Genomic DNA, 12,006 nt, shown 5'->3' with positions numbered 1-12,006 from the left:
TTAGTCTGGACAAAGGGGGCAATACACAATGCAAGGCAGTGACGTAAGCTAACTTCAAGACCCTAAGAGTGATTTTACGTTTGGATGTATGAGCATGTCATAGGCCCTTTAATGTTGGGTAACTTTTACAATTGAAAGACGGTTGAAAGTTTTGATACACTTGATATGATGTGGTGTAATATCAGAGCAATTGAATATTCTCTAATATTTAATCATTGTCTCACAATCATGTATGTCATTTGTAGTGTTTTTGGTATTTCTTCAAGTGCAGCACATTATTGGCACCCTGCACATGACTTCAAGTAACCATAACAACGTGACGATAAACCTGTCTGTCAAAATCACATTAAAACCTAGACAAAGAAACCCGACAACAATGTTACATTTTATCAACCAAATCAATGTCTTCGAGTGCCATGGTTACATCGCAGAAATGTCAGCAGTTACCAACTTGCAACATTTTGCGCCTTGTATTGTAAAGAAAAGTATGCTGTGCTTTCAGGGTTCCAGAGAGCATCAGCTATGGCCTATTTACGCTCAATACTAGTAAATTGGGGACAAATCATCTAATATCATCAAATCATCTAATGCGTCTAATAACATAGGAATGGAGTATGCTTGCATCGTACTCAAACAAGGTGTACTAGGCATATCAATAATCTTTTTCACCATTTCTAAGAATGATACTGTTGGTTAAACCTATGTTATAATCTGCTAACATGGGGAAATCCACTCTAGCTGGCAATTTTCTTCTCCAGACAGATTTTACAAGCATTTTGATAAACTTTGACGCATGATATGCTTGTGATGTTGTACCATTTCTCACCATGCGGTGGTGGCAATCTAAATGCCATGTCAGGAGGACATCATGAAGAATGGGCTGTAAAGAAATTTAGTTTTTCTTCTAATTATTTTGCTAAAAACAAAATATAGAAAATATAGACGTGAGTACTGCCAATGTTTTTGTACTTGATGATTGGCCCATTCACATCCTTGGGGGTGCCCAGTCCTTAACAGTCCTGTATTTAACTCTCTGCGGGATGTTCCCTCAGAGTTCCATATTTTACACAGTGAAGGATGTCCCTCAGAGTGCCGTATATTGCATTTTGCGTGTCCCACACTTGGTTCTTCACTTGTCTGTTTTTGATACTCTAAAATACCTCCACATAGGCTATGTTCACTGACTGCAATTGTTTTTACAAACAAGACAAATGGTGGACATGCACTACTCTACAATTCACAAGTTCCTATGAGTAAATATATCAATTTTAACTCGTAGCAATCAAGTTTTGATTCAATTTCAGTGGGCACAGTGATTCTAGGCTAGGCTATTTTCATTCTACAAAATCAATTACTGCTATGACAATTAAACAACAAACCAGGAGATGCAAGCTTTTGACCCGTTCACTTCATATACGCACTTGCTATCACTAGTGCATATGTACCTTGAATTGGTCAAAATTTTGCGGTACACCGTCACTGGGTGTGGTTTATTGCTTAAATATACGGGACTACTTCATGCAATAACAGTGCAAAGAAGAAGATTAATTATGACTATATGGGTCTTGAGGTCTACTGATTAATTCATTTCAAATTAACTGTCTTCATCCCAAATGCAACCAATTATTTCGTTAGTGGAAAAACAGGTGAGGTCTTACCAAGATTGCAAGTGAGGTTAGTCAGTAGTAAAGACACGCAGTAAGTAGGCTGATTAGAGAGAAAAACTGCTTGTAAAAAGAGTCACATACCAGAGGATGAAGAAAGGAATAGGGATGGACAAGCGCTTCTTCAAGATAGGACAAATTTCCCTATAGAAATGATGGTAGCAGAGAAAAGATAGTGATAGCAAAAAGATAAGTTTACAAAAAGGCAAGAAAAATATCATTTACACCTGTAATATACCCCAGTTGTATGCTTTGTGTGCATGTACATATTATATGTAAAGCAAAGAGAAGCAGATAATGAAGTGGAGTATATTGATGCCATCCTTGTTAGATTTAATTTTTCAGATTGCATAGTTATCAAATGACAAATGATGTTGGGTGAAAACAGTAAATAACAGACTATGAGGGAAAAACCTCAAACTGAAGGAAGGGGTTCTAAGAATATTTTTTATAATTAGTACTTCAAACTTTAAACAACCCTGCAGTGTTGCATAGAGAAACTCTCTCAAGCAAGACCACCATCTGTCATGGATTTGACAGAGAAATAAAGTACCGACAATTCAAGCGTATACAACATTTACCGTACATGATACAAGCTTTAAATGGTGCTATAGTATTTATGATGAATAATGTTCATTGATTTGAAGGAAAGAATTGTAGCACTGGAAAATAAGTGGCATCTTCAGATGGCATAAATATGTTCAGAGGAATGTAGTATTTCATAGATTGGATCTAACATTTGATGCATCTATTCTCAACTCAACTGTCATACTTGCTGCGTGATTTTCATTCAAAATCATACTGGGATGTATGCAAGCCAATTACTTGCAAGGCAGACTAGATTATGCAAATCACAAATGATATCCATGAAAACAAAAGGCTAAGAGACACGCTAGGGTTTGTGATATTGGCCTGTTTGCGATATTATGCATAAAAGGCTGGTGGTTGCATACTGAGGCCTATCAAATTTATGAGGTATACCTCATTGGAAATCACAATGACAAGTTTACCTGTATGCAGGATTTAAATTTCAAACCTGTGTTTAGTTTTTGGCAGTGGCATATCTGTTCATAGACCGTATATCATAACAATAATCATAGTTTTTTTAGTTTTTGGCAGTGGCATATCTGTGCATATGTATCATAACAATAATCATATCACCATAGATACATCTGTTGGAGATTACATGATTGTTGATGACCTTAGTTCAAAAGATGGTCATAGTGGAAATTTCAAATGCTCTTTGTTCAAAATTGTATGTTCAATTTTACTCTGCCTACAATTTCCCCTGTACTAAAGGACTAGCTTTTTGATTTGTTCGTTGTTTTCTTGGTGCTTTGTGATATATGAATGATAAGCAAAGCACAGTTATTATATTGCTGTAACTTTTGTAACTCTATTGTTGTTCAGTATACTTGTTAAATCACTACAAGGTTATGTTGAGTCAAGGCTGGATGTATTTGTATAATTATCAATGGTTTAGGGCTGTTTGAAATTCGCTGCTATCATGAAAAGTCAAATTACCAACCTTCAAGCAAATTGTAGATTCCAGATTATGTTTGAAAGACCGTACACAACAGTCTACTACTTGTCTGAATTTGAAATTTTAAGTTTCTGGGATATTAACAATTTTGAAAATCTGTTTTGGGTGGGGAAGCTTACCTTGACAGAAATTTCCACATTACGCATACTTCCGACTGGAATGACTCTCTTTGAAACTTTATCCTGTAAGTTAAATAAAGAAGACAAATTTATTACTTCATAATCTCCATAACAAGACAATTGTTCTCAATTTGGGAAAAATTAAGTAAAGTTTTGAAAGTACAAACTGCCTTAACTACACAGGATTGTAATTTGGACACTTAAATATGGATACACAACATTAAGACAATGGAAAATTCAGTACATACATCTTTATTGCCGTAATATCGGAGATCTTTCCCATCGAATACAACCCATCTCTTGCGCCAGCCTCTGTTCCTTTGTTTTCTAGGAAAATAAAAGAGAACTTTATGTCATTTCAAGAGCCTTATGATTGATGTAGCTTATTTTAAGACCTGCACAAATTAACCTTTCAGTCCATAAACTTGCAAGTATCTGACAAGTGATGTTACTCTCTTGCAAATTTTTTTTATTAAACGAGATGACGTGAGATTTTTCACACAGAATGATTTCAAGCACTATTCTGAAGTAAAAAAGACCACATTTCAATACTTTTATCCTGATCCAATTGATGTCAAAATAAATCCAAAGAAAACAAAACAAAGCAACAAAAATTTACCACACATCAGGTACACATGACATTCAAGATTTGACTGAGTATTTGATTTGGTGATTGACAACTTTAACACAATAGATGTTCAAACTTACCCGCCTTGCTTAAAGAGATATCCACTCTTTTCTGTCGTTCTTTCCTGCAAGAGATGCGTGATCATGAAAGATAAATGAAAGTTCAAAATTGCAACAAGCATAATGATCAAGTTGATTAAGTTGATGTTAAAAATGTTAAGGTCAAGGAGTTATTGATGGGTGAATAAAGATTGTTTTGCTGTCAATGATATAATGATTAAGCGGAAGATGAGTGTTTATCTGTCAAATTTTGGGTGTTAATGGGGTATACATTGTATGCAGTGGAAATTCTGTCCATGGGATGAAGGAAGGTGTTGTATTAATATCAAATTTGAACTAATGTTGTCTGACACATGATGAAATTGAAAGGAAACAATTCCCAACTTAAATATTAGGTGAAACAGTAACTTTTTTAATACAAGTTTGTATAATGTTGTATTTTATTTGTACGTGTGAGCTATTGCATATGAAATTCAGTCATGTGACCATGAAATTACCATAAATGGCATATTACCTTTTGATGATGGTTTACCATACAGGTTGAACTGTTAGCTTTGTCTTGTGTGTCATGAGATATAGATAGGTCAGGTAGGCTACCTGGTGTCTGCTGTTAGGTTTAAAATGCTCTGATAGTTATATTATTACTATTTGAACTTTAGTTTGATTATAAAAAGTTTCAGTTACCAATGACCAACGCAAATGTACAGTATTAAATAAATGAGATTATCCATTTGTATCTATCCTTTAATGTGGAATGTTTGGTGGAGTTACTGTTTGAAAGTCTCTGTCAGTCTGTCACCCTAGATCCCTATCACCTGTGGCAAATATGTCACCTTGATCCCAATCACCGGTATGAAGACAGCCGTTGATATAGGAAGTAACCCTTCTACTAAAAGTGAGTGCTAAGAAGTGTCATGTTGGAGTACTCTAGTTTGTCATTTTGCAATGAAGTCTATCCATACATATACAGTATTACATGTCATTATTTCAGTGTTCCACATGGTCTTCACCATTTACACTTACTTAAAAGACCATTTTCCAGTCTCCTACACAAGAAACAAGGACTTGTTTCTTGAACCACTCCATTAAAAAATTAAAAGCTACACAGTCTCTCATTGTTGTTTTAAGTTCCTTTGACAATTGGGGATCCATTCTTCTTTTGTATATACTCAAATTGTCTGTAGTTGATGTTGACTTAAAGTGGAGCTGCATGTTGCCAACACAGTTTTTTTCAAAGCAATATTTCTCATCAAAGATGACAAGGAAACCCCTCACTGCCTCACACTATATTTTTTCATAAAGCAGAGAATCTAAAGTTTGGTATGGTAGCAATAGTTCACTCAAAGGAAGAAGGGGTGTATATTTGGGGTAAAAAACCTTAACTTTGGTAATAATGATAAAAATTGATATAAGTAAAAATCTTGACATTGTTTTCTGAAATGTAATATTTCACTTGTAAGAAGAGTATATGTAGAAAAAAAAAACAATTTTGTTTTGCATTATCTATCCTCATTCTAAAATGGCATGGATTGAAAGACTGACACTCAAAAAAGTGATTAAAATCATGAAAATCAAAATTAAGATGCCTTTTATTCAAAATGTCAGAACTTTATTGCCAAGCAAAATAATTGTTTAGTTATATAGCATTTAAAGAATATAATGTAAAAATTTAAGAAAATTTGATCTAGCCAGAGTGGAGTTAAATTCTTTTGAAATCCTGAAATTGGGAGAAGAAAGAAGCCAGGAAATCGGATGACTTGCATACATTTGCATAAATTATTATTATATTTCATAGATTAACTTATTTATCACACAACATATGACTGCTTGACAAGCTAAAAGGTGAACCCAACCAATATTATAATCTTTGGTTAATAAATTAATGAAAGTTTAATGAATATTTGCAAAAACGTAATTTTTGAGCAAAATAAATGTGTTGGGTGCAGCGCCCCCTTAACAAATTTTTGTCTTGAATGTGGACAGGGACTAGGCTATATTATTTGATAGTTCCTGTAATTTATGAAGAGAAAATTATGGCAATAAATTTGATTGAAATTCAAACTATTCAAATAAGTGTTTTGACTGAACCATGACTGATCATAGAGTGGCCCATGATGTTGTACAATAAAATGTAAATAAACAGTTGCCTTCATATTTTTGCAATGCCATGTGGAGTGAATGCTTGATTTTAATACTAAAGATTAGTTTAGCCTCACAATGCTTGTGGACCTCACTCAGCCAGATTGTTGAACATGCATCAGTGTAAGGCAAAGACTAGAAACAAAGTTGCAAACACAGGGTGTGAGAAAGTCAATATTACTTTTCTAATTTGCATGAATACGGTACTTACTCCAGGAGTGTATGCTGACTGTGACAACCTTTTCATTTCCTTCATCTGTAAAATGACAAAACACACAGAATGACTTGGAGGCAGTTGCAGGAATACTTGATTGGTCTACCCTACCGGTATGTAGTACATTGTACATGAATGTGAGTTTTCATACCGCATTTGGATCAATTTTAATTTACATATTATCAGCAGATACTGAATACATTGTATGAATGTGTCAATTTTACTGAGTCTTAAGCATCATTGAAGACATCTTTTCTCCTATAATTGTGGGTGTAAATATCAAGTGTGCTTCACCATCTCAGTACTTTGAAAAGCTTTTGATGGAGAAGAGCCTTACATAGCTATAAATAACACACACACACACACAGACACACACACAGACACACAGACACACACACACACACACACACACACAGAGACACACACACAGACATATATATTATTGATGTTAGTGACTGATTTTATGGTCCAATCAAACAAAAATTAAAGTAAATAAATAAATCCACAGATAAAATAATACGGACAAGACAGAATGCTATTATTAACTTTATTTACCTTTGAGTCAAGCTCTGGTCCTCGCAGGACATAGTTTGACAAAGTCTCATCACTAACATCACTGGCATCACTATCATATCCTCTCAGATTATCACCATCATCAGTCTCATCCTTCAATGGCTCTAGTGATGTAAATGACAGTGTAGAAATGGTTGAATTCCGATCCTTGTTTTCTGTCATATACATCGGTAATGCTGGTACTGGTGGTTTTATTTCAGGAGCAGTCGGTGTTTGTACTGCTTTCAGCCGAGGATCAACCTTACCCCGGACAGGTAATGGTGGAACTTGTGGTGCTGCTTTCTGAGGTAATGGAACATTTGGCTCTGAATACTCAGCTGGAATCTGTGAATCTGTTCTCTGTGGTATTGGTGGTGGTGGTGGTGGCGGTAAGTCAACATCCAGAATGTTTGCACTGACTGGTCTATTACTACCAAATGTTGATAGAGCTTGTTTTGCCCTAACAGGTCTAAACAAATCGCTTGGAGGTTCAGAAGGCGGAGGTGGTGGTGGAAATTCTGGCGGTGGCTTACTGGAATGACCTTGTCTTAATACATCTGTAATCCGGTCACTGTCTAGCAAAGTTGATCTATGATATGCTCTCTTGGAATCTGGTAGAGGTGGTAAAATGACAGATGGTTTCATGGCGCCAGTAGGGCTATCCATTGTAGGTGAGAAATCTATTATGTTGGATGACCTCTTTCGTGGATCAACTGGTGCACTTCTTTCTCTTGGTTTGCTAACAAGATAGTCATATGCGGTTTCTTCATTTCCTATATCTTTATCAGGTCTATTTGCAATAGCTGTTGCTGATTCCAAATCAGAATACTCATTGGTATTGCCTGTGGAAGTGGTAGTTTCACTGATATCAGGTGGCAATGATGGAAGTTGTCTTGACTGAACAGGATTGTTTAACATTGGCTCAGCACCAATGCTGTATGGTCTTGATCCCTGTGTGTCTATGTCTCTCTCTGATCTTCTGAGTGGTGGCAATGGTGGTGGTTTGTCAGACTCCTTCACAGGTTCTGTAATCACCTGTGGTAGTGGTGGAACAACACTCACCTGAGGGATATTTTCAAACCCTGGCATAGATCTACGCACTGACCCTCTGTCTTCAAGTGGTAGATGCATTGGAGGTCTCTCTGATAAACTGTTTCTGACTGAAGGGGCATCTGCATTGCCACTGCTGAATGCAGAACCTTGTGTCATGTCAACATAATCACCAAACCCCAAGCTTTCATCATCACTTTCTTGGGTTATCTCATCTGTGTCTGATAAAGCATGGTCCTTATCCTCTGATTCTTGTGGCATTTCCTTGAAACCTTCATCTGGTGGACTAGGGGTCTGACTTGCCCTTGCTGGTGGTAGAGGGGGTGCTTTGGTTGGTAACGTATCAACAGTAACATCAGCGCCTCCCAGACTCTTTCTTAGAGCTGGCACAGGAGGTATCAGTGCTTCTTTCTTTGTCCTTTCTTCTGTGTCTTTGCTGGATACTGGTGCATGAATTGAAAGTCGTTTATTGAGATCTGCAAGAAAATTAGAATTTCTATGGCTTGAGCTGCTGAAAGACTCAGATTGTGACAGTCTAGTGGTATCTCTTGTATCATGTGTTGATGATGGAACAGGAATGGATGGCCTTGAAGTTGAGTTATCTGCTGTGACAGGAAGTGACTCTGGCATTTGTATACCACTAGCTGGTTCATCTTTTGGAATGGGTGGAGGGGGTCTGTCAAATCCCGATGATGGAGGACTCTCTCGGTGTACAGGTATTGGTGGCGGAAGTGAGGGACTGTCATCTTGTTTTGGAATTGGCAAAGCAGGGCGAGGAATGACTGAACTGTCTCTGTCACTTTTTGAAAACTGGGAAATTGATGAATTAGCTTGGTTATCTCCATCAGTTCTGACTGAACTACCATCACTATCAGCCCTGACTTGGTTGAGGTTTCGTCTTGGTGGCTTCTTTGGTTTCGGCCCTTTACCACCCTCAGGCCTTGGAGGGATCACAGGCTTTGATACTATAGGTGGTTTTCCATTGCTATCTCTCTCTGGTGTTGTCTGTGTGTTTTCAGTTCCAACAGTTTTATGTGAATTTTGACCAGTGTCAATATACTCTGGGTCATCAAACTCTGCAGGGGTTAGTTCTCTCCTTGGAGGAGGTGGTTTGGTGGCCTGGGTCACTCTTTGTGTCCCTGGCTGTGCAAAGGAATCAAAATATTCCTTTTCATCATCAAAGTCTGGTTTTACCGCAGTTTTGTTAGAATGCCTTGGAGGCATCGGAGGCGGAAGTGAAGGCATGTCATCAGGCAAAGCTTCATTTCCAGTACCTCTGCTAAGTTGATCATCCACACTCTTTGTTTTCGCTGGTAGTTCTGGAGGAAACACACGAACCATGGCTTTGCTTGGTGGTAAATGTACCGGTATTGGTTGGGGAAGTTCAGGTACTTCAGGCTTTGGTGTAGGCTGCTCTACATGATCCACTTTTGGTAACCGCTGTAAGATTCGGTTCCGATGACCACGCTTAGTAATTCCCATGGTAACAAGTAGTTCTTCATTAAGAACACTTAAATCTTTCAGGTCAGTATAGCCTGTCTCCTTAAAAAGCTCTCCATATTCAAGCAACTGTATGCTATCAAGCCAGTCAAGGACTGTACCAGCCATTTTCATGGATTATTCGCTTGTTCCTCCTAAAATAACAAAAGGATTTGGAACTATTCATAAAGACAATCTTCATATTTCATAGTTTTGAAATATTATCAGCTGGACCATCTTTGTGTAATATGGAACACAAGAGACTATACAGATCTGTTCAGGCCAATTATATACTATATATAGCATCAATATATAATTGGCTTTTAATGGCAAACACATCATCACATGGAGAAGACTGCTCAGCTCAATTTGGAACTATCAAATGTTTAGACTTATTTTCCCTTGCACAATTATTAAATCTTTTCACTTAGGAATTAAGACGCCACATTCTTTTCACTTGTCAATTAGCTTACATGAGCAGTTATGTCAAATAATCATTGAATCAAATAATTCTGTTTGGAACAACATAAGTGAGCACACTGAACTGCTGTTTAATTCGTGTCTTTCATCTTTGAAGAAAAGAAACATACCCCTTAGAATACTGTTGAGTTGTAATATGGCTTGGGTTCACCCAGTATTCTTCAATCTTGCTTTATCTTCATTTTACTGCAGAGATCTACCTCGCCTGGTTACTATACCGCTATTTTGGCCAAAGCAATGTTGTAGTGGTAACAGTATTGGGTTGATCTGCTTCCTGTAAAAATAATGCTTACCATGAAAATTTGTCTCATAGAAATACTTGTTGCATTCATGTCTCTGCAGGAATGTTATCCTTGAGGCAGAATGTCAGTTAATTAATCGTCTACGCCATAGATTAGAATTATCAATATGCTATAAGTAATGATATCAAAGTCATCATTTATCACTCTGACTTTGCAAGTGTTATAGCCTGGTACATAAACACCGAATGTAATTATTTACTTGACTGAGCATGTACATGTGTTTAGATTACATAGCAAAGTTTGTGCAATTTCACAAGTTCGCTTACCAATATGAAGTACCTGCATGTATCTTGCCCTGTACAGTTTTCAGCAAGTCTGCACAAATGAGCAATGATATTACATAGTGGTCCTTCAGTTCATTAAGACATTATCAGCAGAAGATTGCGTCATCTATAAATAAACAAAATAATGTACATAAATATATAAGTAGATAATCAAGTAAATAAACAATATGAACTAACACAGTAGCTGTAAGATGCAAAGTTTCATGAATGCACTATATGTACATTGTATATTGTATACTGAAGGACTTAACTTGCCCATATGCCATAACACATGTACTGGTATGGTCATAAAATATTGCAAAAACTATACAGTAAACCCTTTCAGGTCTCAACTCCTGTATAGAGGTGTACTGGCCAGAACTGGTAAATTACCGGAAAGTCAGGCCCAAAAAGTTCATGAAACACCTAGAGATGGGAACTGCCTTTTTATGGCACTAATTTAAGAACCTATGCAGTAGTACCTGTGTATATATATCACATGTACCAATCACAGATGTACATGTACTGGTATACAACAGGTACTGCTACTGGTATACCGGTATGTATACATGTATCAACAAACTATATAAATGTATATAGACATACGGTACATGCACACTGAACAAAATGATGAAAATATAGTGCACAGTATGACATGTAACCTGTACATGTACCATAATACTATGATATGGTTTGCCCACTTCCCTACCACTATGCTGCTTTCTGAGAAAAAAACTACTACAGGTACATGTACAGCTAGTGTTTGAACAAACAGATACACTGATAGAATTTACAGAAATACATGATGCTAAGAAGGTGTTTGTAAATATGTGACCATTTGGTGCTCAAAAAACAATTCAATTTAAATTAACCAGCACTAGTTTAGAGGATGCACATCCAATTACTTAATGTATATATGGTACAGTAGTTAAAGTTTTAAGAAAGGTGCCATTCTTGTGTTAAATGCAAAAATCACCATAAGACTGACGTGGCACCTGGAAAACTGACCTTTTAGGATGAATACATGAATGCTATGTACTGGTATGTATTTAATGAGGAAATCGTAATTAAAATTACTGACTCTATGGCTGAGATTAAGCTAAAGAGAAAACCAGTGATAAAAGATACTGCCTTAAATCTCTTGTTTCAAGTAACACTGTCATGTAAAACTTGTCTCTTCGCTAAAATGAAAGCTTACAATCTTAAAAATTTGATTTGTTTCAAGTCATCACCCTCTTCACTTGAAAACATTTGCATGCTATCATTTATGCCTTTGTAGATGTGTAGGTAGGTAGGTGTCACAAAATCCTCATTGTGGATTTGAATCACCAAAATTCAACTTGATGTATGGAATTAAAACAACTGTTGCACTTATACTATATGATATCAGAAGGAAATAAAGAAAATCATAGTTATGAAATCATTCTTTCCATGTAATCTACAGTAGTAAGAAACCTTCCTGGCCTTTGTTCAAATAAATTTCCCATTGGACGTTCTTGAGATATCATTTACAG

At 36.5% G+C, this 12,006-nt stretch overlaps 1 protein-coding gene across 6 annotated transcripts in view; it reads right to left on the bottom strand.

Moving 5' to 3' along the window:
* LOC139130725 (arf-GAP with Rho-GAP domain, ANK repeat and PH domain-containing protein 1-like) overlaps window positions 1–12,006 on the bottom strand; it is an 87,373-nt gene that overhangs the window by 60,673 nt on the left and 14,694 nt on the right. For 4 of the 6 annotated variants that reach the window (XR_011551947.1, XM_070696503.1, XM_070696504.1 and 1 more), the window contains exons 2-9: window positions 10,496–10,619; window positions 10,038–10,201; window positions 6,922–9,602; window positions 6,364–6,408; window positions 4,528–4,620; window positions 4,035–4,078; window positions 3,575–3,653; window positions 3,327–3,389 (exon numbers count right to left, since the gene is read on the bottom strand). Coding sequence is in view for 5 of the 6 variants with exons in the window: in XM_070696503.1 (XP_070552604.1) it covers window positions 3,327–3,389; window positions 3,575–3,653; window positions 4,035–4,078; window positions 4,528–4,620; window positions 6,364–6,408; window positions 6,922–9,582 (2,985 nt within the window). In the remaining variant the exon portion in view is untranslated. The remainder of the gene's footprint in view (window positions 1–3,326; window positions 3,390–3,574; window positions 3,654–4,034; window positions 4,079–4,527; window positions 4,621–6,363; window positions 6,409–6,921; window positions 9,603–10,037; window positions 10,202–10,495; window positions 10,620–12,006) is intronic. The other 2 variants (XM_070696506.1, XM_070696507.1) reach the window with 1 other exon arrangement.

Source organism: Ptychodera flava, chromosome 4 (assembly GCF_041260155.1).
Source record: "Ptychodera flava strain L36383 chromosome 4, AS_Pfla_20210202, whole genome shotgun sequence".
Lineage (NCBI taxonomy): Eukaryota > Metazoa > Hemichordata > Enteropneusta > Ptychoderidae > Ptychodera > Ptychodera flava.
Note: the sequence above shows the minus strand (reverse complement) of the source record. Positions and strands in the feature narration are given on the sequence as shown.